Source organism: Lathamus discolor, chromosome 3 (assembly GCF_037157495.1).
Source record: "Lathamus discolor isolate bLatDis1 chromosome 3, bLatDis1.hap1, whole genome shotgun sequence".
Lineage (NCBI taxonomy): Eukaryota > Metazoa > Chordata > Aves > Psittaciformes > Psittacidae > Lathamus > Lathamus discolor.
The window spans coordinates 130,376,056-130,403,876 of NC_088886.1; the positions used below are offsets into that span (position 1 = coordinate 130,376,056).

At 47.0% G+C, this 27,821-nt stretch overlaps 2 protein-coding genes and 1 long non-coding RNA gene across 6 annotated transcripts; 1 reads left to right on the forward strand and 2 right to left on the reverse strand.

Moving 5' to 3' along the window:
- The first annotated feature begins 107 nt into the window (after positions 1–107).
- On the forward strand, positions 108–5,806 carry FBXL15 (F-box and leucine rich repeat protein 15). Of its 3 annotated transcripts, none has more exons than XM_065671779.1 (4): positions 108–197; positions 990–1,240; positions 1,984–2,486; positions 2,852–5,806. In XM_065671779.1, exons 2-4 carry the CDS (start codon positions 1,058–1,060, stop codon positions 3,039–3,041), a joined length of 876 nt encoding a protein of 291 aa, XP_065527851.1. In that variant the 5' UTR covers positions 108–197; positions 990–1,057; the 3' UTR covers positions 3,042–5,806. The 3 variants fall into 3 exon arrangements, with proteins under 3 accessions (XP_065527851.1, XP_065527850.1, XP_065527852.1); XM_065671778.1 differs by having other exon boundaries at positions 164–246; XM_065671780.1 differs by lacking the exon at positions 108–197 and adding an exon at positions 212–242.
- On the reverse strand, positions 4,094–18,097 carry CUEDC2 (CUE domain containing 2). Of its 2 annotated transcripts, none has more exons than XM_065671781.1 (9): positions 17,798–18,097; positions 11,276–11,369; positions 10,307–10,450; positions 9,921–9,982; positions 8,356–8,489; positions 7,079–7,249; positions 6,711–6,772; positions 5,000–5,060; positions 4,094–4,615 (listed from the first exon to the last, which is right to left on the reverse strand). In XM_065671781.1, exons 2-9 carry the CDS (start codon positions 11,347–11,349, stop codon positions 4,469–4,471), a joined length of 855 nt encoding a protein of 284 aa, XP_065527853.1. In that variant the 5' UTR covers positions 11,350–11,369; positions 17,798–18,097; the 3' UTR covers positions 4,094–4,468. The 2 variants fall into 2 exon arrangements, with proteins under 2 accessions (XP_065527853.1, XP_065527854.1); XM_065671782.1 differs by lacking the exon at positions 17,798–18,097 and adding an exon at positions 17,619–17,713.
- A 3,935-nt stretch (positions 18,098–22,032) lies between these two features.
- LOC136010490 (uncharacterized) lies at positions 22,033–23,777 on the reverse strand. Its single transcript, XR_010610892.1, has 2 exons — positions 23,441–23,777; positions 22,033–23,068 (listed from the first exon to the last, which is right to left on the reverse strand). It is a non-coding gene; the product is annotated as an uncharacterized LOC136010490 (long non-coding RNA).
- Between the last annotated feature and the right edge of the window lie 4,044 nt (positions 23,778–27,821).

The window sequence follows — 27,821 nt, forward strand, 5'->3', positions numbered from 1 at the left end:
GCCCGGTGCCCCGGCCTGTCAGCGCCGAGCCCTCCCCGCCGCCCCGAGCGCTGCCGCTGTGCAAGGTCTCCGGCCAGGCCCCGGTAACGTGCGCGCTGCTGCCCGCCGAGGTAACGGGGCGGGGCCGGAGGCGGGGCGGCCGGGCACGCGTACTTCCGCCCGCCGGCGTGACGTTACGCTTGGACGCCGGCGTCCGGGTGAGGCGCAGCCGGATGGAGCGGCTGGGGCAGCGCCGGGGGGTGGCAGGTACCGGGCTGGGGGCGCTGGGGCAGGGCAGCCGCGTCGCCATGGGCCCCTGCGGCAGCGGGGAGCGGAGGGTGGGTGTGCGGGTGGGTGTGCAGGCCCTGGCGGCGCTCCTGCGGCTCTCTCGCTTTGGCGGCGGGGTGGCAGCCCGGGAGCTGGGCCGTTCAGGGGGTGAGCGAGGGGCAGCGGGGTAGGAATGGCGGAGCGGCAGTGTCGTCCTCCCCCCCCGTCTGCGGGTTCTGCTGGGGTCGTGTCAAACCGCAGCTCGGGAGGCTCCGGGCTGCCGCGACCCCTCTGCTTCCTCCTCGGCTCCTGCCCTCCTCTGGCTGCCCGAGGCTGTAGCCTCATCGGAGGGAGACCGCTTTCGGGGAGTCCGGAGCATTGTTGCTCTCCCCTCGCAAGGGTCCGAGTGGCTCGGTACCGGGTGCAGGGGACTTGCTGCCAAGAGAAGCGATGCTTAACCGTGGAAGGGAGGCACAGCTGCTGTGCAGGTGATGCTGTAATGCTGCAGCAGTCGCTTGCTGCTTCGCTGAGGGACAGGAGCACCTCAAGAGGCTGGTGGGAAGTCCCTGCCTCGGGGGCAGTGCAGTCAGGTGCACTCGGATGCCTGAGCAGTGAGTGTCCCAGTCTGGGGAGGAGGTGATGCAGGTGGCAGGTGCCTGCCCTGCTGATGGTCAAGGGGTGTTACCCTGCGGGCTGATGGTGGGAGACACTGCTGAGTCTTTCTTTCTGGCTGTTCCTCCTAGAGGCACCTGGCAGTAGGTGTGAGGACATCTAGCCTGGCTCCCACTGTAGCCTGGCTCCCTGACGTCTGATGATGAGTTTGACCCCCACCAGGGGATGCCTCCTGGACCTGCCCTGGGAAGACATCTTGGTTCCACATATCCTCTGTCATCTGCCACTGCAGCAGCTCCTGAGCCTGCAGAGGGTCAGCAAGTCGTTCCAGTCTCTCATCCAGCTGTACCTGGCCAATATGCGCTGCTTTGACTCAAGCCAGGTATTGGATGGCTCTGAGGCTGGGGGAAACACAGATGTCCTACTGATCTGGAGCTAACAGGGGAGCATCTGACTATGTGAGGCGAAGAACCCCCTGACAAAGGAGGCTGGTTTCTGCTTAGGAGCTTGGGTTAATGGCTTAGGTGTCAGACTGGACAAATGGGCCCAGGGAGGAAAGGCAGTGATTCAGGACCCAGCAATGCCAGTGTCTTTAGCAAGAGACCTTGGGAGGAGTGAGCCAGGAAACTCCACCCAGGCCATTATGGGCACCAGCTGGCAGGAGAAAGCCAGTCCTGAGTGGCACAGCCTGTTGTTCCTCACAGAGGCTATGCATTAGGGTGGGTCTGGTGGAAGATAATTCTGTCCCTCATCTTCAGGGAAAGCTTATGCTTGCCCTGGGAGACACTGCCTGGGATATGGAAAGGCTGGAGTAGCTGCTGTTCTGTGAGGACAGAGTGGTCTAGCAGAGTATTTGATGAGCAGTGCTGTGGAGTTCATCACGAGTATGTAAATGCAGGGGTGATGATGTGGGATGGAGAAGCCCAAGCATATTCTAGCTTGTGGCAGTAGCCTTGGCATAAGGGGAGGAAAGCTTGACAGCAGGGTTTACTCTGTAATGAGAAGAGGGAGTGTCTTTGGTCACCACTGTCACAGTGGAAGAGAGGAGGGGAGAGATTATTTGGTGAGGATCAGGTGATCTGAAGCCCTGGGGGACACGTCATTCTTCCTGGGTTCCCCACGCAGATTGGACCTCCCATCCCTCGAGCTGCTTTCGTTAACCTGCTGAAGGACAACGAAGTACTGCAGCAGCTGGCGCTCCAGAACTGCTCCGACTGGCTGACAGATGGGGAGCTGCTCCCGGTCATCGGGCAGAACCACCACCTGCACTACATCCAGCTGAAGGGCTGTGCCCAGCTCAGCCGCCATGCACTGGTGGCCATCTCACTGAGCTGCCCCAGCCTGCGCCAGCTCTCCCTGGCCCACTGTGAGTGGGTAGACAGCCTGTCCCTGCGCAGCCTGGCTGACCACTGCAAGGCGCTGGAGGCTGTGGACCTGACGGCCTGTCGCCAGCTGAAGGACGAGGCCATCTGCTACCTGGTGCAGAAGTGCAGCAGGCTCAAGTCCTTGTCACTTGCTGTCAATGCCAACGTGGGTGATGTAGCGGTCGAGGAGATTGCCAAATGCTGCCCTGAGCTGGAACACCTGGACCTCACAGGGTGTCTGCGAGTGAAAAATGATTCCATCAGGTACTAAGCAACCTGGGGAGCTGGTGTGGGGATGGCAGGTGTCTGGGGTGGGAAGTGGAAAAGAGCCCAAGAGGAAAAGTTAGATTTCTTCGTACTAAAAGCAATGAGAGCTCAGACTAGGGGAGAAGACACTTAACAGGCCCTTCAAGAGAGGCTACTAACAGCAGATTTCCTAGCATGTCATGGAGGGTAGGTCTGGGACCCAACCATGGCCCTGGAGTTTCTCTTAAGACCACCAGGATACTGCTCCTAAAGGTTGGTACTTGTGGCACAGTGGTGAGCGCTGGGCTTCTGGGAGTAGAGAAGAGGGTGAGCAGTGCACTTAGAGTCCTGGCATGCAACTTGCACATGCTCTTTCTTGGCAGGGTCCTGGCTGAGTACTGTCCCAAGCTGCGCTCGCTGAAGGTGAAGCATTGCCACAACGTGGCTGAGTCCAGCCTGAGCATCCTCCGAAGCCGTGGGGTGGAGCTGGATGTGGAGCCTCCACTGCAGAGGGCTCTTGTTCTCCTGCAGGATGTGGTTGGCTTCGCCCCTTTCATCAACCTCCAGATCTAGAAGTGCTGCTGCTGGGGAGGGGGGGACTGACAAGACACTGGGATCCTGGGAGGATGCCGGAACCAGCTGCTTTGGAGATTTGCAGAGGAAGAGGTTGGTCCCATTGGCAAGGCTGGCCTGAGTGGGGCTCACTCTTTCCTCTGGGGCTGTTCAGCAGCCACAGGGTGGGTATTCATGAGTGGGCTTCATTGGTGCCTCTGGGGAAAGTAACCCCCTTTGCAGTGGAGAGAGCAAGTGACTTGCAGGAACACCATGGTGCTGAACAGGCCTTGGCCAGGCCAGCTAGTAGATAGGATTTATTATTCATTGTATTTTCAATCTCTAAATGGCAGCTGTCCTGAGAGAGGAAAGTCTTTGATGGGGACTGTCCCCTGGGGTGTTGTGCAGGGCATGCCAGCAGAGCTGTGGAACACACCAGGCCAGCTGGAGTGAAGGAGAAAAGCTGCCAACCCTCCTCTTGGGAGAGGGCAGGCCCCTCTGTGCTGCAGGAGGAGGGCAGAGTGAGTCCAGCTCCAGCCTGCAGCCACTCGCCAGCCTGACACCAAACTGCAGGCATGGCCCAGGCTTAGGGTGCTGGTTTGGGCTGGTGCAAGGTGAGAGTTGTTCTCAGGGGGAACTTGCTCCTAACTGCAGTTTCACTGACAGAAAAACACCAGACCTAGCTGTGCTGTCACTGAAAGCAGTTGGTCATTCCTATTTGTTTCCCCCCAGTTTCTGACTTAACATTTCAGTAGTGCCCAGGCTAGCTGTTATATCCTGCTCCATGTTGCATGGCTGAAGCTTTGGCATCCAATACTGTTGAGAAATCACAGGAGCCCTTGCCATGCTGTCAGCTGGAGCTTATGGAGTGCTGCAGGTGGTGTTGGCAGGGAGCCTAGCTCTGGTCTGGAGTTCAGCCTCAGCCCTTGTATCTGCCAAGTGGTTAACCAAACAGCAGCTACATCTTGTGGTGAATGTGAAGAGAATAAGCAGAAGAGAGAATGACCCTGCTCTTACCTTTGGCCCCAGGAGGGATTGGAGGTGGTGTCCACAAAGCAGATGCATGCTCCAGCTGAACTACACACCAACTTGCGTCATCTTTATTAATACTGGCATTCAGTTTAAAGCAACAGTGCAGACTTGTAAAAAGGCTGCTGCAAAAGCACAAGCCACATCTTAGATCTAAAAATGTCCCATGCAAGGAATAGCAGAGAATGCCCAGACCCTGGAGAACCACTGCAGTGTGCCCCTGGGGGCAGAAGGACAGCTACACGAGGAGAGGTCTCCCCTCAGCTGGATTAGTTGAGGAAGCTGAAAGTAGTGTCCTGGCTCCTGGGTTAGTTCCAGTTAGTGGCAGGTGGAAGAGTCCCCTCTTCCCTAGTGCTGTGTGTCCATCCTGCCAAGCCTGGCTGGTGAGGTGGAGGCTGAAGAACAGGAGGACCTGGCTGTCAGTGGAACTTATACTTCCTGGCTGGTTTGAGACTAATGTAGGTTCTTTTCATCTCCTCGCTCTCAGGCTTCTTGATGTCTTTGTACCTCTCTCCCTTTGTACTCACCACCTGGTTATCGATATAGCGGATCAACTTCTTGGGAGCCTGGAGAGGAAAGATATTAACACCAAATGGGTGGCCAGCCATGCTGCTAGGGAAAGGGAGGGGACAAGCAGAAGCAAAGCTGTGCTGTCAGGGGGCAGAGGAAGACTGGGTGGGCTGTTTTACCTATCCTTTGTATTGGGAATCTTGGCCAAAACTGGAAGGAAGCTGTCTGATGGGCAAGGCCCATGTTAGTGAGGAATGGTAAAAACTGACAGACCCTGCCACCCCTTAGCTAAGCTGATCTTCCTTCTTCGCTTACTAGTGGGCTCTGGGAATGTTGCTGCTCTCTTCTGCCCTGTTGTTTTCTGGACTTGCAGCCTGATTTTTAAACCTTGTAGCCAAAGGACATTCAAACCCCGGGTGAGCTGGGACTGCTCTTCTTACCTCTTTGGGTGGAGCTGGTCGGTGGGTTTTCTGATCATCTGCACTATCCACCATCATGTATCTGAAACAAGACATATTTAGTGAACACTGTAACTAGCATTGCCTGGAGCTGTTCATAGCCTATGCCCTTTTCCCTCTGGCTGGTTTGTGGCTGTACAATGTGTCCTGCGTGCCTAGATCGCAGCTAGGAGCACTTAACATTATCCTCTGGATGGAACGGGCAAGAAGCGTTGTCATCCTTCTGGGAAGAATCCATCAGGATTCTCCTGGAGTAGCATCCTTGGCCGTATGTGAATGGTATCAAAAACTTGGGCTGCTGAGAATGCTGATGGGCACTGCAGAACTGGAAGAGGTGCTCAGGTCTGGTGCGCTCTGCCATTGGGGCAGCTTTGCTTCTTCTCAGCCCAACTGATGGCAGCCAAAGGAGACAGAGCTGAGATTACAGGACCAAGCTGGCTGCTTCTGCCCTGAAGAGATGGTGTTCCTTTCACGCTTCACCTACTACTTGACTGTGAAACAGGTCTGTGCTGGAAACAACTTCATAAAAGCATCACCTCATTCCCTATATGACTGAAATATCAGGGCCCAAACATTTGCTTGCTGTACTGCTGAGTTACTACTCGAGACTGGTGCTGGCTTAGCAGGCGGACAGCACAACTGACCATGACTTCTCCCTCAGTAGTTAGTATAGTTGCTCATGTGTATCTTCAGCTATGGTAATCTGCTCTCTGTACCTGTGCTTGAGTGATGTTTAAAGTACAGGACGTTGCCAAAATGTCATTAAAGTGAAGTTCCCAGAAACATAAATACCAGCTTTGGCTTTTTTGTTCCCCTGCTTGTCACCCTGGAACAGGCCTGCACAGGAGAAGGGCAAGGATAGGGATTGCTAATTCTGCTTGGACACCATTCTGCTTTGCTTTATCTTCCTTAGACCATTGACTGTCCCCCCATTCTGTCACTGGGGAGGATGTAAAGTGGTGGAAAAGATGCGGCTGGATAGACGTGCAATCTGTATGCCCACAGGACACCAGTGAAAGCTGAGATCTTAAAGCAGATCGATGAAACCACAGTGTGGGTTCTCCTACTGAAAATTAAATGCTTTTGGAAATGAATAAAGGGAAACCAATCTAAAGCCACTTTCATTCCTAAGAAGTCCGTAGGGACATTTCAGTGAGGTTTCTTTAAATGTATTGAATTCACATGCTCAACAAGTGAGATTTAATCTTTCCAATGTTGCTGTACAGACAGTTTCTTAAAGGTATCTTTAGCCGTGTTTGGACTGTCTCCAAGGATGGGGGTATGAATGAGCTGCTGTAGTTTTACAAGTCACAGCGTGTTACCTGAGCTGCAGCATGATGTTTGTGTGTTGAACTTTTAACCAGGACCTCAGCTAGCAGTACTGTGACTTACACTGTACCTGCAGGAGGCTGAAACCTCACACAGAGCCAGCACTGTGACCAGCCGGTGCAGGTAACCTGTTCCTGTGTCACAGCTCTAAAACAAACCCAAACCTATTTTTTTTTTTTCCCCACGTGATGATTCTATTTGTAGGTGCGTTCACCTATACCTAAATCAGCTTCACAGCATCCTTACTAAATATCATACACCCCAAGTTTTTTATAGACTACACTGCCATTCTGACCTTCCCCAAACTGTCACCTCTTCCTTTACTTGGAGCAAAATGAGGGGTTCTCTGTTGCTGGGTACTTACTTCTGTAGGATAACCTGTTTGAGTTCCTCGTGGTTGGGCGCTCTGCGAGGCCGTGCCAGTTCCTGGGAAGAGACAAGGTGGTGTGTGAATGGCACAACACGTGGGGTGTACACCTAATCCCTGCTTGCTTGGTGAGCACAGCTACTGGTGGAGCACTCCAGCTCCTGTGGGAAGTGGGGTGCTGGCTCGGTGGTGGGCACAGAGCAAAGGGAAGGGAGAGGGGCTGTTGTTCTGGGTGATCCTCCTGGCTCATTGCACAGGGAGTTCCTGTGGTTAAAGCCGCTTGCAGCAGAGAGCGGGGACACCCGTGTGCCCCTGAGCTCTGCCCTGCTCCCTGACCTGCTGCCACCCAGCTACGAGTACTGTACCTTCACACTCGCACCTGCCGGGCCAATTTCCACTTCCTCTTCCACAATTAACTGCACTGCCTCCTCCAAGTTCCCCAAGGCCATGGCGAGCGCCTTCTCTGCCTGGCTCACGGTACAAGCCGGGAACATCTCCAGCAGCAGCTCCACACCATCCTTCAAGTTATTGCCTTCCTAGTTGGAGCAAGAGACAGATGTAAGGTGGGGATACAGTGAGCTATTGAAAAGGGTTTTGCATTGTCAGGAAACTCAGCCTACCCTCAGCTGAAGGCTCTCTCTCCATACAAACATGACTAAATACTACTCCCAAAGCTAACAGGGGATCGTATCTTTGCAAGGACAAAGCATCACTCTTCCTTAATCTTCTCCCCCTCTATTTCAACACTCTTTAAAGTAGGGTTGCTGTGAACTGACTCATCTGTGGCCATGCTATGTGCCTCCGTAGGAGTGAGCTTTCTGGACACCATGGTGTAACGCTTGAACTCTTGCTCACCTTGTGAAATTTTATGTGCTTTGATCAGAAAGGGAAGGGACTGCTAAGCAGTGACCTGTGGCTACATCAGAAGGAAGCACAGCAGCATTTGCTAGAAGCCTGTGGATGCAGAATCATTGCACTGCAGAGCAGGAAGAGGTAAGTACTGGAAAAAGAGCAAGCAGAATGGGAGTGAAGGAGGTGAGGTGGGGGATCTACCAGGTGCTGCAATGTTTGTGGCATGGGTCATGCTGAATGGTGCTGCAGGATCAGGACCGCTGGGCCAATGACTCAGTGCTGTAAAGCTCTGTAAATGCACAGCATAGTCATTGAGGGTCTGGACTGGCATCTTCAGGACTGACACACAGAGAGATGGAACTGCTTCCTGTGCAGATACTGTATGACAGCCGGGGAGAGAAATGGTGATCCACCTCAAACTGTTGAGTGGGGCAAGGGGAACAGGGTGAAGCGAGGTGGAGTGCTGTAGAGGCATCCCCATGGTGCTGCTGTGGGATCTCTAAGGGCACTGGGACAGGCTCTCTCAACCATTGCTCTGGCTCATCTTTTCCAGTGGGTGGAAAGGATGAGCCAGAGTGATGGCTCATGTTCTTCTGTCAGCACGTAATTTTCTCTTTCCATTTACGCAGTCTTGCTCAGGCCATACCATGGAGATCACACACACCAGTGATGCTGTCACAGCCTATGCTGTCATTCCCTCCAGAGCCAGAAAACGCCCTCAGGTGGTACTGGTAGCCTAGTGCTGGGTGACTGTCCCCACTGCTCCTGCTCCTCTGCAGGGTGCTCATACCTGGGCCCCGGCTCCGTCTGTTAGAGTGCACTGCCCTTCCCCGTTGCAGGCTCCAGCTCCAGGCTCCTGGCCCTTGGTCAGGTCTTCAGAGGGTGCTTCACTTCCATTTTCCACAGCCTTTTGGCCAGGTTTTTCTTAAAGACATAGTGATATCTCCTGAGGAACAGTCCCACTAAGGCTAGAGCTCTGTTTTCTGTTGCCATGAGATTGCTAGCACATCGTGTGCCAAGCAAATCCTTTCTTAAGTGATGAGACTGGAAAGCACTACTGTTCCTCCTGCCCTCAGAGGCAACAGCTACTCTGCTCATCCTGACCTGCAAGTAAGCAGTGCTAGTGCATGCTGGAGCTTCTGAATGCTGCATTTCCAGGTCTACAGGGTGCAGGCTGCTTGTAAATTCAATTCTGTCAATTCTCAGCTCTCTAATGCCTTGGCAGTGGATACTTACGGCATTTTTGTTAACATTTCTAAGAATGGTATTTGCTCTAACTTTGAACTAAGGCATGGTTTTGATTTTAAACTTGGGAATACACTGTAGTAGTCCCCAGGCTTATGTCAGCCAGCACATCCTGTGATCAGGTTGCTCTGATGCATCCCTCCTTACAGGCTCTTTCTGTGTCACTGTAATTGTTTGATCTCTGTCCTGACCTCTCTAAGACTGGGATGGCGCTGTCTTTTCATATTCTGGCTACATCAGGATCCTCAAAAAGAAGATGTAGGGGACCAGAGCAGAAGATTTTGTCAAGTTCAAGAAAGCAGTAAGTAAGATAAAGGGACTGTCTACACTGTTCGCGCTGTGTAGCCTTCTGGCAAGACAGCAGTAATGTTGCCAGATAAGCAAAACCAAGACTGGTATGTCTTGAAAGGTTTAATATCCAAGCACTTCACCTGTCTGTTCTTTAGTGGGAAGTACCTTTGGAGCTGATTAACATAGCAATCCAGCTGATCATGAATGCTGAGGTTAGAAAGGACCACTGGGATAGCACAGTCTTCTGCAGTCCTGCATTGTGCAGGCCAGGGCATATCACTGCTGATTTTGCAGCCATGCCAGGATTCATGGGTGAACAGGAAGTGAGCTTTGAGGATGCTGAAAGCCTAGAAGTGATACAACCAATCAGCTGGATTTTCTACTTGATGATGCACCTGACATGGGCTGCCCAGTGGTGGTGTTGCTTAGGCAGATGGCTAACAGAGGCAGGCAGAAATCCTCACTTTCAGAATTAACCTAGAGCAGAATTTCAACAAGCAGCACTGTATCTGCCATTTCTTCCTTATTACTCTGGATGTGATCTCAACAGAGCTGTTTGGAGATCTGATCAAGTGTTTTTCACCCCAGTATGTCTTGGACAGTATTCCACATGACTCAAACCTCCCATGTATTGATATCAAAAACCTGACTGAACATAAAACCAAACAAAAGGTCAATCAATTCAGGTTCCCTTTTGAGAGCCTAAGTGTGGCAAACAAGATTGTATTTTATCCTGTGACATTGCTCAGCTCCAAATACTAAGACTGAAAACACGTGCAGAACATACCTTCTTGTGCTGAAACTGTCTGTGTAACTCACCTTTGTTGCGAGCTTCACCAAGCCTCTCTGAGAGAGAGAACATCATTTCACAAACATCCCCACTGTAAGAGACAGAAGCTGCAAAATCAGTGCGAGGAATAAGAACAGTAGCCTATCCTACTTAGCTACCTCATTACAGAAAGACAAGGCTTGTCTGGCAGCCCAACAAAATTAACTGGCATTTCAGACAGCACAGGACTTACTTGCAAACTATACTGGGATTAGCATCTGTGTGTTCAGGGAAAGACTCTCTTAATCACAATTGCACAGGTTTGGTACCAATACATCTTCAACTCGGTATAGCAAAAGAATTTATCGTACTGAGGGGCTTGGGTCCAGGCCCCCAGTGCATGGCATGCATGTACAAAGCAATAACATTCACATACCTGTGGATTTCTGCAAAGCCAGGGATATACGCCTCCATCATTTCCACAAAAGTGTCCATGTCAAAAGTCTCCTCAGAGGACTCTGGTGAGCCCAGCTCTTCCAGGACACCCGTGATATACGAGAAGAAAACATCATCCATCCCACTGGAGACAGAGACAAATGGGATGTGGCAGCAGAGTCAGCAGGCACTTTTTTTTTCTCTCTCTCTCCATTCCATTCCATCTAACCTTATCTCTTTCTAATAGAGAAGCAGAAGGACCGCTGTGGACTGTATCTTGGGCAGATCCCACCAGTAAAGCCAGGTAGCAGCTGGTCAGTGGTCAATTGGGAAGCATTTACAGATGAAACACTGCATTGCTGTCCTGGACAGCACTGAAGGAAAGCCCCAGCGTGTGCCCAGATGCTGTGCTCCTGCAGGTGCTTCAGCTGAGCTAACAAAAATATTACAAGTGCTCAAACCCTCACTTTTCTGTGCTGTCTGGTGTTTCAGGTGGGGTCACCATGTTCTGTCAAGTTGCTATTTCTATGGGATGCAGTATTCTCTGCTTGCTGCTCTCCACACTTGTGTCACTGCTGCCACCAGCTGCCAAACCAGCAGCTGTGTTCCATTCTCAAGTTGGCTGTATCTCTGCATGCAGGCAGAGTTCAAAATATAGAGAGCTCTGTGATAGTGTTAGGCTGCTCAGAAAGCCCTTAGGGAGCTCCATGGAATGAAGAGAATTCCATATTCTAATGTGTATTACTGGACAGGAAATTAATTATCTTGGTCATCAAAGAAATTACATTACTAGATAGTTATTCAAGATTCCCATCAGAGCCTGTGCAAATTATCTGCATCCTGGATCTGACTTAAGGAAAGGTAATACAAAGTACAGGAAAACCACAGAATTCAGTATAATGTGTAGAGGGACAATTAATGCAAAGTTCAATCTACAGCAATGATACTGGATCTTGCTAACTCAACATACCTGAGGTCTGCTGCAGGGATGTGGGACTGGATGAAGTGTGTCAGCGTGTCTTGAATGATTCTTTCAAGCTCCATGTCTCTCTAAACCTTTTCCTCTAAAAAAAGAAAAAGGTGAGGAAAAAGAAAACTCCATGTAATTTCAAAGGCAAGAAGTAGATCAAAATATCAACCAGATCAAAAGGTAGGCTTGGTATAGGCCAGTGTATTCTCCTCACGAGAAAAATTCACAAACTCCTCCTTGTCATCCCTGGGTAACACTAGGCAAAGATAACCACACCAAGCAGCAGTATTCGAATCCACTGGAAATACAAGCCCACAGCAGTCCCAGTATCTTGGGCCTCTCCAGCTCGTATTGATGCTGGCAATACGCAGTTGTACTGTACACTTAAAACATCCCTTACAGGAAGTAAAGCTGGAAATGCAGATGTGTCCAGCTGCAGGACTTCGGAGACACCTCATGAGCTGGAATGCTGAGCTGTCTGGCAAGGAAGCAGCAAGTAGTGGGTTTGCATGCTCAGTGCAGAGAGGGTGAACCTTCTAGCCAAGAGCATTTGCAGTGATGCTTGGACTCAGGAAAAAGTGGGAGGAAGGGTAATGTCTCCTAAAGAAAGGACAACCTAGAGCATATTTTACAGGGAAATACCAAGCAGGGCACAGACAACTAGTCTGCCAGCCAAAATATCAAAGGTCTCCAGGTCAGGCACGGACTGCCAGTGGAATCCCACCCAAACAGGAGCCTGTTGTTCTCCTCAGTAAATGAGCCATTCTGCAGTTGATGCAGCTGCAACAAGTGGCGTTTGATAATCCAAAACTCAGGGGAGTTCTAAGAATCACAGAGCTCCTACAGAAGCAATGGCAGAGGGGAGCTGCCCACTGCCTTCCTTCAGCTATCAGTACTGGGCCTGGACTGAAATGGGCAGAAAAAAGCCGTTAATGGTAACCATTTCCCCCAGGGTTTACAAAGCTTCTGGGTGGACAAACTCCTGGTGTAAGCACCGAGTCCTTCCAAGGAAGCAAACTATCCCTGCATAAAGAGAAACCCATGTGGTCATCAGCCAGAGAGCTTCCAAAGGTTATCATTCTCCCACCAGTGCAGCTCCCTCATTCCAACCACACCAAGACCTGACCAGTTCTGTTTGACACAGAACTCATGGAGCAGTCATGTGGGTTGCTGAAAGAGAGGACTGTTATTCCCATGGGAATGAAAAAGGTTTGGCACTTCCCAAAATGAGACTTCCACAGCTTGCAGAATATAGACAAAACCCCTCAATGGCACTCAGCACTGCTCTTGCATGACCTACAGAGAACCAAAGCCCTGCTGGTAGGTCCATCTCCAGTTTCAGGGCCCATTCAAGCTGCCTCGGGCCGCCACTGCAGGTGCCAAGAAAGTATGTGTACTCCTCTTTGTGGCCTTTTTATAGCCCCTGGCTATAGCCATATTGAAGCTCTAGAGATTTGACTCTCAGTCCTGAGGGAGAAAGCTGACACAAGCTTGTGCAAAAGTGCTTTGTTGGGTATAAGGCATCACACACTGCATCTCCCTGCAGTGATTCCCCATCAAATATTCCCAATCTGTGCTCTTCTACTCTTTCAGCCTTTGACCAAATGCAGGTTTTGCTACCTTTACTGAATCTCTGTGTCAGTGCCATTCTCTTGGGGCAGCAGGAGACAAATACAGAAAGAACCTCACAGTAACGGGACACGAGCAATGAAACATACTCATACAGAGAACTGACCCAGTTTTCACTGTGTTCAGAGCAAAACACTGAAGCCATCTAATCACCTGAACTTCCCTGCAGCTACTAGTAGTATCAACCCTCCCACTGATCTAGATCCACTAACTAGAAGAGAAAGCAAACCTTCTTCACGTTTCCCTCTCACTTGGGGAAATGAACAGTGAGTTAGAAGTGCTGTACTGCTGTATGACCAACATACATGTATTCAAACACAGCACATGCAGAAACAGCCAGAGAAAAACATCATCAGAAAGGATTATTTGTTTGCTGTTTCTGTCTTAAACTAAAAAATTTCTTTGCCTCCTGTAATTTCAATTAGAAAATTCCCATTTAATCACATTAGAGGAAAACAAGATTCCAGACTTCCTCAGGTAGGAGCTCTTCATGCACGCCTAAAGTGAGCTGCTGAGCTGCTTTCATTTTTCAGCCTCACAAGGGTCTTTTGTTTGCATTTTTCTCTCCCATTTGTTTCTGTGTGTTTTGTGTGTTCTCTAGTGGTGCAACAGAACCAAGTTTATCTTTGTCATCTTTGCAATGTACCCAGAAAAAAAGGTGAGCTTTGTTCTATCCTTCTCAGACATCAGAAAGCCAATTACAAGATTCTGAATCTCACTGTTGGCAAGAATACTGTCCTAAGCAGCATGTTTCTGCCCCATTTTAAGCTGAATCTGCAAATGCTGGCAACTACAAAGCCCCCTGAACTTGCAAGTACAAGAAAAGTAATTTTCTTTTTTTTTTTACAGAAGTCGGAGATGTGAAATCAACACACAGCAGCCAAAATGTAGTTACTATGGTCACTGCTATCAAGAAGAATGCTTATTTCATCCTTAGTCTTCATGACATCCTGGGAACTGGAAGCCTAAAATATTTTGTCCATTTCCATGAAATAGGCCAATATCATATGAGAGATAATGCTATAGTAACCAATACCATTTCCTGACAACCCAATTACCTGAACAACAGAGCACAATTCACCATGTCAAAGGCACTTTTGTGAGGTCCATAAATTAAGTGCTGGTAATTTATTCTGATCAATAGCACAGACAAAGTCACTCATGTCCTTAATCAAAGACACTTGCAGGCAAGTGTCAGACTGGGACGAGAGAAACACAGAAAAAAGGAATTCAGCAACAGGATTGTCGTAGCTATGGCCAGTCACTAACTGGTCTTGAATCCATTCCTCAGCCCCTGACAACCACAAGAAATGCTGGTGTGAAGTGTCTGGAAATATTCAGGTATTTTCCTGTGGAATTACTATGCTGTACCTGAACAAAGGCTATTCTCTTGTGTCTATGAGAGGAGAGAAGGCAGCACATTTTAACAACTGGGCATAAATTCTCTTTGGCATGAGTCAAATCCATCCACCAGCACACTTGGATTTAAGGTTTATATCCAGAGAAGGCAAGCTGCCACCTTTAGACTACCTTTGGTGGAAAGAAACCCTGTAATTGACAAAAGCACAGTCTTACACTGAAGGACAGAAAGCAGCTTGGTGATCAAGTATTTCCTCAAGGGTCAATGACCTTTCACCCAAAGAACCTATCCCTACTCCTGTAAAACCCAAGGCACCAAGAGAGACAAATGCACTTGCATTTGAACATTTATTGCCACAGGAGAGAAATTTTGTTATATGGTAAACAGTCCTTAAAAAACTTAACATCCCGGGGATCTGTAGTGCACAATGGTCTTGCCCAAAAGAGGTTTGTGGAAGACAAATCCTGAAGGTCCTCAGGCCTTTCAGATTTGCTGTGTATTTTCTTGAAATAGAGCTGGTTAAAAACATATATACAAACATTTTAAAAGGGATTCTTCAAGGAATAAACTGGCGTTGCTGCATGTCCTTTCCCCACACCAAGTTCAGAATTACATCACAGCACATCAACACGCCTCAGGCATTATACCTGCAAATGCCAAATTTTTTCTAGTGGGGACCTGCAGTAGGTAAGGGGGAGATTTACTCGAAGGGCTTATCCTAAGTGCACAGTTTTGTGAAGGAGTGATTTATAATGCACAGAACAATCTAAAACCCAAATGCAGGAGAAACACTCTCCTGAGAACCCAATTTTACTGAAAAGTGTTACCATTGCTTTAAACTTCCAGCTATAACTGCAATGAGGATTTTAAGATCACTTCAGTATTTGTCAGTCGATTCAAACACACCTATGAAAGTCCTTCTGCATTTCCTGTCATTATAATATGGGCTCTGCTTAACATTTTGCACAGAATCTACTTCTTCAAAACATATGGTCAAGAAATGGTATTGCTATTGCTCTGCCCTTAGCTAGAGCCTCACAGTCTTGCACTGTCAGAACAAGAGACTTTCAACCTTTGGAAACCCCTGTCACTTTTCAGTCTTTAAATACTGGGGTTATTATTAAAGAGTGAAAAAGTATCGGAGCACTGTATGCCACCTCATTAAGACAGGCTTGGTTTGAAATATCAGGAGTGAGCCATATACTATCTGATACGTATTTCCTCACCTCAGAGAAAAATTGTATCAGTTCTTAAAGTGTGAAAATTATGCAGTTTTGTACTAGATACTTTGCCCAGCAGCTCAACCGTTTGCCACCCTACTGTCTGTCTTGAGGGTGTAGTAAGTTCCATCACCCTTGCATTTTCCTTCCTAACATGTTAATGTCAGATTTGTTGGTTTTGTGATGGCTTTGTTTTGTATGGTTTTTTTTAAACAGCTGTAGAAATAATACTCCTCTAAAAGCCTTGTTTTCCTTGTGGTGTCTGAAATATCCACTTATGCTATATTCAAGCTTCTTTTTGTACAACTCGTATGAATCTGCCTTCCTTAAAAAGAAACAAATGGCGAAAATCTGAAACATTTACATAAAGCTAGATAATTTCTGAAGGCTCTTTCAACTCAAATGTCAGCAATCATTCTCAAATGCCAATGTGACAAGATGGGAATGACTGATTGTGCCTTGGACTTTATGTTAACAAGACAGACTGAGGACAGCAATTTAGGAAGGTGTTTCTGAGCGAAGAGGAACTGCCATTTGGATGTGTATCAACTTTTATGAGATCATAAATTTGCCTACCAATGACTTCAGGTTTCTGCAAGTGGAAGGAGATGGGTGTTGTATGCCTTGGATGTTTCTCAGAACAGGCTAGACAAAGTTTAAGTAAATCTCATCTGGCTGAGGGATTGACTAAAACACCTCGAGAAGGCTCCTTTAGCTCAAGTTGCAGCAATTATTCCTGAGTAAGTAATGGGACACGGGTGGCTCACTATGCCCTGTCCAAAAACTTGTTACGAGAAAAAACAGACCATGTCTCACACAGCTCTGTGTGTGTATGCACACGTGCCTGTGCTTGGGGAAGTGTGGATCCCTGGGATATAAGGAGCTCTCAGTGTAGCCTGAGATACACAGCCTCAGAGGGAATCTCTCAAAAGCCAGAGACAGCGCACGAACTGTGGCTACATTCCACTGAACTATTTTACCCCTTGAAACTTTGCTGGCTTAGAGGAAAACTTTCCGGGCCAAGCAACACCTTACAGATGTAATTTCAGAGCTCCCATTTTTTGTTTTGCTTGCTAAAAAAGTCCCTGAAAGGACTTTCACAGTGTGGTTGCTATGGGAAAGCAGGCTGAGGTCATTGTGCACGTTAACACACTTAACTGCCTAATGCTCTAACATTAAAGCCAGGGTTTTGTTAACAACTTAGTCCTACTAACTGCAGTAATAGAAGATAGTAATGCCAGTGGCCAGCCTCTTCCCTCCTCCCAGATCTACACTGGACTGCACTTGGGTGCTCTGCTGACACAGGTCCCTAAACTGAGGAGAAGTACCGCCTGTGCCAGGACCTCAGCTCACCACCAGTGTTTACAAAGTCACTTCAGTGCCTGCGGAAGAGTCAAGGGTCCATCCTATGACTGTTTGGCCCACGCCATCAACAAGGGAGCAAGTCCTTTATGGAAAAGGAGAGCTGAATTAGCTGGGGCAGGAGCACAACAAAGTCATTCTCTGTGTATTGGTGTCTTTATGCTTTATGTCACTTGTGACTGTTTCCCCTAACGCAGAAGGTACAGCTTTAACCTGCTTTAACCTTTGGAATAAAACACAGTATGTGAAAAGGTAACTCGATGAGAGAGCAGCATACTTGTGAGCCTTCAAACCCGCTGCCATGCTGGGATGCTTTTCAAAACTCATTTTCTGCAGCAAGGCCTGCACTGGTCCCTGAGTACCACCGATGTATTCCAAAAGCTCTGGTGGCCTCCCCGCCACTGGGAAGCAGGACTTGTTGCTGGTGGCTTTAACCATAAAGACCATCAAATGATAGCCAGGCTTCCCCTCTGCAGCTTCGCTGTGCTTGGGCACACCACCACGGCCACAGCACCAGAGGCCCCCACACCGGATGAACGGCTGGTGGTCACCGGGAGCCGTAACCTCACCCCAGCCCGCCGCACGAGGCCTCACAGGCTCCGCCAACCGAGCCCCAGGCACACCGCGCGCGGCCCGAGCCTCCGCGACCCACGTGCAAAGCGCGCCAGCTCACACGGCAGCCGCTGCCGGCCGCGCGGTGCCGGTGCCGGGCCGCGGCCTGCAGGCGCCTCCGTTACGCACACCCCCCGCCCCGGCACCCCCCGCCGCGCACCTGCCCGCGCGTCCGGCCGAGCGCGCGGGCTCCCTCGGCTGCCGCGCTCCCCGGGGCGCCGCGGGGACACCGGCCGTGGCGGGGCCGCAGCACGGCTCCGCGGAACCCGGCCCGGCCCCGCCGCCCTCCCCTTCTGCCGGGGCCACCCCCGCCGCCGTGGGGGAGGTCAGGGTGGTCACCTGGTGGCCCGCGCGCCGCCGCCGCGGCCTGGCTCCCTCCCGGCGCGCAGGTCCCGCGCGGCGCGGTTGAAAGCGTCACGTGGTGGAGCGCGGCGCCGGCCATAGAGGCGGGCGCGGTGTCGTGCTGTGCGCGCCCCGCGCCGCCATCTTGGTTACGGGCAGGGCCCGTGAGGCGGCGGGTGCGAGGCGGTCTCCACTCAGGGCCGGGCTTGGCGGCGGCTCCGAGCCCTGCTGTGCCCTGCGGAGACCAGGCCGGTGTCCGCGCTGCGGCCCCGGGGTGCGCGGGGCGTGGGTGAAGGCAGAGAGGAAACAAAATGCGGCACAGGGTGGCGGCTGCGAGCATGCCCAGACCTTGTGGTGCAACAGCGTCTTTGTGAGGCCCGGGAACGTGGCCGTGCTCTGTGGAGATAACTCTAATACAGACTTAAGTGTAATTCTCCTCTTTTCCAAGCGCAAAAGATATGTTCCCTCATGAAAATAATATATATTCAGCTGCTTGGGCAAAGCTAGCAAGCTTCTCCCTAGCCAAAGCTCTTGTCAGGTGGAAGCACCTTCTGAAGGGTGTTCTCCAAGCTGATGTCTTTGCAGAAGCCAGGAGCTGCATGCAGAGTCTCCTGGCTCAGCTTCCTCTGCTGCTAAAAACCACTTCACCCCATGCTCGACAAGCTTACTTTTTTATTCTGTCAGCTTTGAGCTCTGGGAGAGGTCACAGGGCAGCCATGCTTTTGCCCTGCTTGCTGGTTGCAGTCCCCCCATCAGGTGAGCTGCTCATAGGTTTACTCGGCTCTGACAACGCCAATAGGTACTTCCTGGAGCAGCTGTGGAGGAGTCATTCTCTGATGCCAGGTGCTTCTCCTTCATAAAACTCCTCAAGCAGCAAGGCATACTAATTCTCTGACTCATGCTCCTCAGTAATGTGCTGCTAAATACCAAACAAATGAGTCTGATTCTGCCTTTGGCAGTACCAGGAAAAATCCAGAGTAACACCAGCTGGGTAGGGAACATTGCACTCACTCCAGCATCATTAAGAGCAGAGGCTGTTTCCATTATTTATTTCCATTTAAATGCATATACATTCATCCCTTGATGTGTGAATATACTTCATTGTAGGAGTATCCACTGTCTTTGAATTCTTCTGCTTTTAACCGGTTTTTTTTCCTGCACTTACGCATACATTAACTGAACCTAATCAACTGTGCAGCATTATCTGTCGTCTGATCTATGGTTTACCTTAGCTTTAAGAAATAGTTTGAAAATCTCCCCACAATCCTGCTGTTTCTAGGATGGGTTTCAACTTGTGTGACCCCCACTATACAAAGGACACAATGAAAATGCAGCTGCTTCTGGGCCAGGTACACAGTAGAAATTGAATTACAGTGAAGTGGAAGGGGAAATTTTGAGGAAAATCACATGTAAAGCCCCTAAAAATCAGCAGTCTTTAAGAGAAAAAAAACGCAGTTACCCTGTCTGACCTAACCTCTCTCCTCAATTCTTGACTGAACTCAAACAGAACTTCCAGGGCTAATCTATGTTGTGAGAGCATATGAGGTTACCAGCTTTTTCCACAGGTGGTTCATGGCACCCTATTTGTCAGCAGAATTGAAGGAGTTATTTGTCTTGCCTCAGCCTGCTTTGTAGTTTCCTTGACTTACTTGGAAACCTCGAGGCCCATGAGAAATGTTGAGAGTTCTCAACTGCCACCAATTCTGACAATGTGTAAATCCTTACAAATCCTGTGGTTTGTAAAGTGCAGGTTTCAGAACAACAGGCAGGACTTCTGCTTGATTTTGTTGTCGTGTTTGTTTATTTTTTCTACTGTAAATACTTTGAAATTTACCATCAACCTGGGTGATGATCAGGGCACTGTGTCCTCGGGTAATGAAGGGAGGAGAAAACCACAATGGGTTTTGAAGCAGATGTCTCAGAGAATCTAAGTTCAAATGCCCCTAAAATTCTCCTATAGCTGCTCAGACTTCTCTCTTTTAGCATACTTTCTGTTTTCATTTACACTAATGGAAAATGACCAATATTGTAGTACTGGTAGTAGATACTGGAACAAATATGGCATCTAATAGCTCTCTCATTTAAAGTTAAAGTCAGAGGGGTTTGACCTAAAGCTCAACAAAAACTCCCCAGGGATTCCCTAAACAAACACACAAAACACACCCTTCCCGCAGGGTCCGGGTGGAAGGAGTGACAGCGCAGGAAGTGGCTCTTGGAGAGTCCTTATACCTGTCAGTCACAGGCTGCTGCGAACCAGGGAGCTTCACGCACCATCTCGTTATTTGATGGGATTCACATTCTCTCCGATTTGTGTGTGATGAATAATGCAAGTGTGTTGAAGCCAGAGGAAAATTGTTCTTTCTCTAGCTTATTATTAACTCCTTGTTGCATAATGTATTTGACATAAGTTTGTTCTGTGGCATTTTAATATGTGGGTAGATGATATTTGTATGTGAGTAATTTTACTGTTACATGTGCTTCTGTTTTATATTTGCTTTTAAATTAGAGAACAAAAAGGCATCCTTTCCACTTGGTTTTGCCCCCTACTTAATGCAGGCATGTTTCCTATGCTGGGTATTCTGCAGTTTTTGCATGCTCTGGCTTTGAAAAGCTTCAGTGATGGGGCTTAATCTGAAGAAAATACTCATTTGTGGTGTGCGCTTTTTGATATTCCATCTTTATTTCCCATTTTATAGTTAATTCTATCGCAAGTTTGTATGCGTCCTTGAGACTGTTCAAAATATTTTCCCTTTCCTGTTGTTATGACTCGAATATGAGAGCATAGCTTTAATTTTTGTCCACTGCTTTCATTCGTATTAAACCAAACTGCATTTTAATTGTGGTTTATCTTCAATCCTCTAGAGACACCAGGTTTTGCAATTTAGAATAAGTGTATTTTGAGAACAAAATCTTTATTTCCCTAAATAGCAGTGAGTGTTTAATCTCAGAGCTTTCCAGAAGTTTAAACAACTTCTATATACCCCTCTGAAAGCGCACACTGCTCCCAGATTTTCAGCTCCAGCCAAGGAGATTCCAACTCTCCAATTCCAATTTTGCAGGCGCTTCGGGGGATTGCTGCTTTTCAGGACAACGAGCAAGACTGGGGTCGTGGAGCCCTCTGCTGGGTATATTACAGAAGGCAGACAACTGGAAGCGTAAGTCATTAACTCTGAAAATACTGTTGCGGTACTCTCATATTCGTTTCGCAGTTGATTACAAATGTGCTTAATTTGAAATCCAAAAGTGGTTTATTTCCATTGCTCCTGGGAAAAATACTGTTACAATTTCAGAGTCGTACAGGTAAATTAATCTGCATCTCAAGGTGACAATTAGATTTATTAGAGTCTTTTTGTCTTTACTCCTCCTTGATAACAGGAAAAATTCTACACGAATATTTCCTTGGTTTCTTACTGCTACATGTACATCTTATCACAGCTACAAAGGTCTTCTAGTCAAATGACAGACAATTCTGAGGCTGTCTGTGACAAAAGGGTCTGTTTCATTCCTGTATTGTGACTTATTTAGCTTTGTAGTGTTCACAGGTATAAAAACTTATTCTTTTTGTGACAGAGAAATGGGCAATTCGTCTAAAAATAAATAGCAAAGTACATTAATAACAAGTAAGTGAATAATTTGTCATAATTCTGTCAGGGAACTCAGTGTGCTTTACATTTGTGGTTTATAATTTTATATACAGTAGGCTGGAGCACAGAAAGATGATGGATTTTTCCAAAAATTCTGTGTCAGAGCCAGCAAAAGGAATCAGGAATTTGTATTCCCTGACTCATCCTACAGTTAGAAGTGGGCTACTTGGAAGTGTTTGTTGGAGGGGGAAAAAAATAGAAAAGGTGAGCAAAGGGTTTTTCCAGTCTCTGATTACACGTTGGGCTAAGCCAGTCTATAAGGGGCCAGGGTGTCTTGAGCTGCTCCTTCAGTTTGGCCAACTGTAAAGAAGCAATAAGAAGATGCTACTGAAGAGCCCCGAAGAGGGTTTTGTTCTGCAAAAGACCCTTGATGCTGTTATATAGGATGGTGATATACTTAAGCCAGTGGAAGAAGTAATTCCAAAGTTGGTAGTAATAGCAAAAAACTTCCCAGCAAAAAACTTCTGAGAATTTTGGATGATCTGACAGCTATGAGGAGCTTTTAGACTGCTGAATTCTTGGATATGGTTTTCCTGGGTGCAGATCATATCAGTGTGCTGTGCTCTACATTGAAGAGCTTTTCTGAGCTTTAAAATGTTGTGATTTCTTGCATTTTAGCTGTGAATGCGTAACCTACGGCCAAGAACTTTCTGATCCAACAGTACTTCTTCTCAGCCATGTCCAATGTAGGTATTGGACAGTTTGCCAGGCCAAGGCCAAAGTGTTTTCAGTTTAATTTATTGGAAGCTTGTTAGTTTGTCATGTGTATTACAGATAAAATATTGACAGGATCTGTCATACATGAAAGATATTTTCATCTTCTATTTTTTGTAGCAGGTAACAGGCAACATTCAAACATGAAGAAGACTTTCCCTAATTTAAAGGGATTTTAAGAACTGGAAAATAAGGGGCCATATCTAGCTATATTTGAACACATCTCTGAATTTATATAACAAATGCCTGACTTTTGCAGTTGGCAGAACTAAAATATGGAGAGGATCAGAACATAATTTAAGCACTCCGTCTTACTGCTGTCTCTGATTTCTTTTGTTCAGATGTGTTTCTTTTGTTTGGATTTAATGGTAAAAATCTGTACTGGGAAGAGCTCAGGACATTTGGGTTCTGAGCCTCACCTCCTCAGTCTTTAGGTATTTGTCCTCATTTCACAGATTGACAAAGGAAGACAAGCAACATTTGTCCTTTTTTTTCTGAAAACACTTAGAGATCTGCTACTGGAAAGTGTATTAAAAAGCTACACACTTCTCATGTAATTATGTAGCCTTTCTTTAATATACCCAACCACTTCATCTCTGGCAGACTGAAAAGAGGAAATGTACTAGGCTGGGATAATGTACCTGCCTGCAGAACATTCTGATTAAATTGAACACAATAAATAATACTTCAGTAAATCACAGAATAAAAATTAACTTTTTTTTTTTTTTTTTTTTTTTTTAAAAGATGCTGCCTTCTGGAGTTCGTTCCTTCAAGAGTTCCACCAATTTGTGTCTTTCATATTCTGATGGCTCTTATTTCTGGTATCTGGAAAATATGTTCTGGCTGTGCATCAGGTTCTTTGTCTTCTTTTGCTGCTCTTCTCTTGGAGGGTTCTGCTTTTTAGATTTGACTGGCACAGAGAAGAATAGGAAAAATGAGTTTGAAAAATTAGGGTTAAGAGACAAATCTGTTGCGAGCAGCAGTGAACAGAAGCTGCAGTATGTGAGAACAGGCCTTTGAAGAAATGTGTAGTAATTTCAGTCAGCTTTCCATAGGTACATGTTAGTAAAACTCCTGTAACAGGTGCCCAGTGGAGAGTGAACGCTGTTAAATACAACTTGCCCTCTTTTGGTTTGGGCTTTATTATAGAAATTATCCTCTTCGTATAGCACAGTTTGGTTAACAAGAGGGGTAAGTTTATTGCCTTTTTTTATTTTACTGTACTGCTGATTGCTTACCAATGGGATCAGTTAATCCTGCAGTTTGGGAAAAGCGTACTCACTTCCTTTCCTGGTAGCCGAGTTATTTTGCTTGCTGTCCAAGACCGAGTCCTTGACCCTGGTTTGCGGGCAGCGGGTGGACTATCTGTGCAGGAGCAGTGGCAGAGCAGGGGAGCTGCTGAGGCGTCTTGATGAAGAGCAGTGCCGTGACTGAGCACTAGATGCCGCTCTGAGGCCGCAGTAGGAGCTTTGCAACTCTGCAGCAAGCCGGTGGAGAAGGCTAGGAGCGTCGGTTCTCGGAAAGCCACGTGTGGGGGGAGACAGGCCGTGCTCCTTGCATTACATACCCCTCCAATGACGCTAACAGAACAAATAGCTAAAAGGTGAATCAGGGGCCACCGGTAGTAGATTCAGGGCCACAGCAGGTGCTTCAGATGAGAACTAAACCTCCAGAGTTAGCAAATAATCTCCCAGCTTCAATGGCTTTATGCACAGGTGTCCTCACTTCTGACCTGTTAGCCAGATGGGCTCAGAAGGAAGGAGGAAGAGCTAGGTGAAAGGGCAGTTGTAGCTCTCTGGAGGGGATTTCATGAGAGTTTAAGGATGATCTGAAGACCTGGGGCTCTTACAGCATTTCTGCTGGTAGAGACCCTCTGCAGGTAGGTTTGTAAAAGTCTGTGATGATAAAATTTGGGTTAACAGCCCCATTTTTCACAATTCCTATCTGTATCTTAAACACTGAAGCATTGTACTGAGAACCAGACATCAAAATAGTCTATAATCTGACTAATAATGGGCATGAGTCACAACCCTCAGCATGGGTTTTTGTGCAGTTCAGAAAATGTAGGGGTATCTGAAGAAAGGTTTGGCTTGCTGTCAAGATAAAAGGCTAGTTGTGGAATCTGGATTTAGATCAAGGCTGAAATAACTGAAGTTTTGATGGGGCAGCATCTTTTCTGGGAAGTGAGCCTGCTTTACTGAACCATTTGAAAGTGAACACACTGAATGACCCACACTATATGTCTTTTAAAAAATACTGTTTGTGCAATGTAATGTTAACAACTTGAACATGTTGATTTAAAGTAACTGAAGAAGCTTTCTGAATGGGGCTAGTGAAAGCAGAGAAAGATAAATAAATATTGTTTATATGAAATGATTTACCAGTGCAACATCAGAGTTTTAAGTTAACCGTGTGGCTTGTAGTCCTCAGCCTTGAAGATGAATACATATCAATCTGGAGGAAACAGGAATGGATACATCCTGGTAAAAATCCTAGTCGTGGATGAGTATTATTTCTCTTCAATTACTTGGTATTCCTGCATAATCAGGAATAGTGTATGATGCATTGCTAAGTGAGTTCTGTTGGTCTCAAACAGCAGGCTTCTAGAGAAAATAAGATCTTGGCTGCTATTAGCTACAGGAGTTTTTTTAGACAGGAATGGTAGAGGTGCATGTCGCACAGCTGAGTTTTTTTGGAGTGCTGACTTCCAGCAGTGCTTTGGTGGCATGTAGTCTTCTGCAGCCCTCCTATGTGAACTGTGATTGGATCCAGCCTTGGTACAGTAGAAAATTGCTCTTGGCAAAGTGCAAGTATAATGCCTTGTTTGTCTGTTTAATTCTCTGTACCTATTGGTCTGTACAAAGAATAAATATCTGTTACAGTAAATATCTGTTTGAGTTAGCTCACATGACAGAGGATTGTATTTTTACTGCTGAAGTTCCTGTATTTGCTCCTTGATGACCAGCTTAAGCATGTGTTATGTGGGGGTCATAAACCTTACTAGTGAAACAGAACCAGTGTGGGCTAGAAATTTTGTGGCACTTGGTAGCCTTGCAAAATGGTTTCTAGTAAAAAGCAAAGGAAAGAAATATTCTGTCTCTCCTGCCATCATCTACTATCTGGAAAAGTTACCTTCTAGCAGAGTGATTGTTCAGTAATGTACAGAAAGCTCACATATATCTTTCAGTGTATCTATGAATATGTGAAGTGTATTGTCCTGTGGTTGTCTCATCCCACTAAGTAATCCAGCTGGGGTCTCTAGCTATGTGAACTAAAATCCCTACGGTCAGTCTCTGTTTTCCCTAACTTCAATTTAAATGTAGAAGTGACTACTTTGAAGTAGAGCATTCTTAGGTAGTAAGGAAGGAGTTTGGTCTTTTGTATTTAAATTCCGCTGCCATTGCACACACACTTTTTTATCCATGAAGCCACCCAAGTCCTAACCTGGAATTTCAAGCTTTTCTATCGGCAACATCCATCTTCCATGGCCTTCCTCATATTAGCATTGATCTACAGGGGAAATAGAGAACACGGCTGTGTTATTATATACCCGGCTGCAATTTCTGTTCTAGTGATTGAGTGTACATACAGAATTTTTGAAACATGGCCATTCTAACTTATTTTGTCTTCCTGTCAATAGCATGGCACTTGTCCAAATTATGGGTCGATATCAGCTGATCTTTTTATGTTAAACTGTAATGAAGTTGCCTTTCTTATTGGAGATGTGATCTTGCTCCAGGCAATGCTTTTAAGTTGGAACTTTTGGAATGGAAATGGGGGAGAGGGGAAAGAGAAGCAGAGGAAAGACACAGGGAGGAATGAGAAAAAACTGGGGGTAGGAGAGAAGTAGCAGAACTAGGAGGTAGGAACAGAGGAAAAGGGAGACTGGGTTATTAGGAGAGCAGGCTTGTTAGGACTTGTACTAGCATGGACAAGAGCTGTTAGTGCTGTCAAAAAGCCAGTGGTGGACACTGGGAGTGGAAGCCTGGCTCTCTGGAAATTTCAGTCAATGTTGCCTTTAAATCCTGTTTATGGTTGTCTCACTCCATTTCATATAGTTTGTGAAATTAAATAATTGAAAGAACACAGGATATATGGGATCAGGCAAGGAGTGGGGAACGAGAGATGTAAAAAGGGATATTAGACCAGCCATTCTTTCCCTTGCATAGAAGCAGTGCAGGATCATCTGTGTATTGACTTCTCCAGGTCTTTATCTAGATCTGAAGAGTTTCAGGGTATCAGTGTTGTGCACTAGCTATAGCACAGAACTGGTGAATGCCTGTCACTTCCTAGTGCTGTCTCTGCTTTTATTTTATTCTTGTTTCACTTTCTTGGACAAAATGTAGAGGGGAATCTTTGTAATGTTTCTAGGGTAAAAGGTTTGTGGAAGGAGATGGTGTGTCAGCTTCTGGTGGAGGGATACTATATTAGTTTTATTTCATAGGGACAAGCAGTGAAGAGGGGAACTTAGAGTCTGGAACTGATCGTCAGTGGCTGAAGTTAACAAACACTATTTTCTAGCAGCAAAGTGATACTGATATTTTGGTGGGGTTGTTTGTGACTGATTTAAGAATAAGTTGGTTTGTTTTGTAGCCTCTCTGACAAGCGTCTTTGAGCCACTCTCTGTTATCTCAGGTTTCTTTGCTATGGATATGTGCAAGCTGAAGAAATGCTTCAGAGTCCAAGCGTGTCTCATTTGTGCCTTTGTCCCATTTGGAAGGGAGGGCTGAGGCATGAGCATACACCAGTTCCCCCTAGTTTTTCTGTGGAGGCAGGTAGGCACACCAGTAGGTAAAGAGCTGTGGGACATGCCAGCCTGGTCTGTGAGCTGGCTGACACGAGGGTTTGGAGCCACCACTGCAGTAGAGATGCCTTGCTTAGAGTAAATGTAGCCAGTCTTGTGTTCTCCAGAGTATGTGAAGTTCCCTGATTCTTCCACTGGATTTCATTGGTCTGTAGTCCCAAATACCAGAGCCTTACTTCTAATTGTATGCAAGAGATTGTTAGTTTCTACCTTGTTTTCCTCTTGCCTTAATCTTTTTCAGTCGTATGATGCAGGGTAGGAAAAACAGCAAAACACATCCATGCATGTATATTATTTTTTATCTGCAAGGGTCTTCTAATACTTCTTTGTTTCATTATCTCACCCTCCTCTATTAGAAGGATATTTCACTGCTGTTTTGTCTTGGCACTTCCACAGACTGATTGTTAGCTATATCAAAGCACTAATAGAAAAAAATAATCTTAACCATTTTACCCCCGTGTTCATAATGTGAACAGTTTGCAATAAGGAGAGAGAATCTTTTCATGAAAGTAAGCGGAGTTCTTGGATCACTCCAGTTTGGAAGCTAACTAGGGCTATTTTGTAGGAGGCGTGAACCTTCTTTGCTCTCATGAGACTCGCATTCAGCCTGTTCTTCATTCTCTTCTTACTTTTCTCATGCTGTGCTTTACCACCACTTCTGCACTTCCCCCCCCCCCCCCTTTTTTTTTTTACTCCCTTTTTCCACCACACTATACCAGTTTATAGCTCTTTCTGATTCAGGAAGCTGTGTATGTATGTATTTCTAAATGTTATTACTACTCTTAGTTACTTTATGGGAGCATCTAGAATGATCCATAGAAACACAGAGTATTGCACTTGAGAAGCACATGGCAAGATC

What these genes read in the sequence shown, in the direction of transcription:
- FBXL15 (XM_065671779.1), top strand. Translation starts at nt 1,058, where the DNA reads ATGATGAGTTTGACCCCCACCAGGGGATGCCTCCTGGACCTGCCCTGG. An exon ending in GCTGCTTTGACTCAAGCCAG is followed by an intron (nt 1,241 to 1,983) that starts GTATTGGATGGC and finishes TTCCCCACGCAG; the next exon opens with ATTGGACCTCCCATCCCTCG. An exon ending in GTGAAAAATGATTCCATCAG is followed by an intron (nt 2,487 to 2,851) that starts GTACTAAGCAAC and finishes CTTTCTTGGCAG; the next exon opens with GGTCCTGGCTGAGTACTGTC.
- CUEDC2 (XM_065671781.1), bottom strand. Translation starts at nt 11,349, where the DNA reads ATGGAGCTTGAAAGAATCATTCAAGACACGCTGACACACTTCATCCAG. An exon ending in CGGCAGGTGCGAGTGTGAAG is followed by an intron (nt 6,773 to 7,078) that starts GTACAGTACTCG and finishes GTCTCTTCCCAG; the next exon opens with GAACTGGCACGGCCTCGCAG. An exon ending in AAACAGGTTATCCTACAGAA is followed by an intron (nt 5,061 to 6,710) that starts GTAAGTACCCAG and finishes GTCTTGTTTCAG; the next exon opens with ATACATGATGGTGGATAGTG.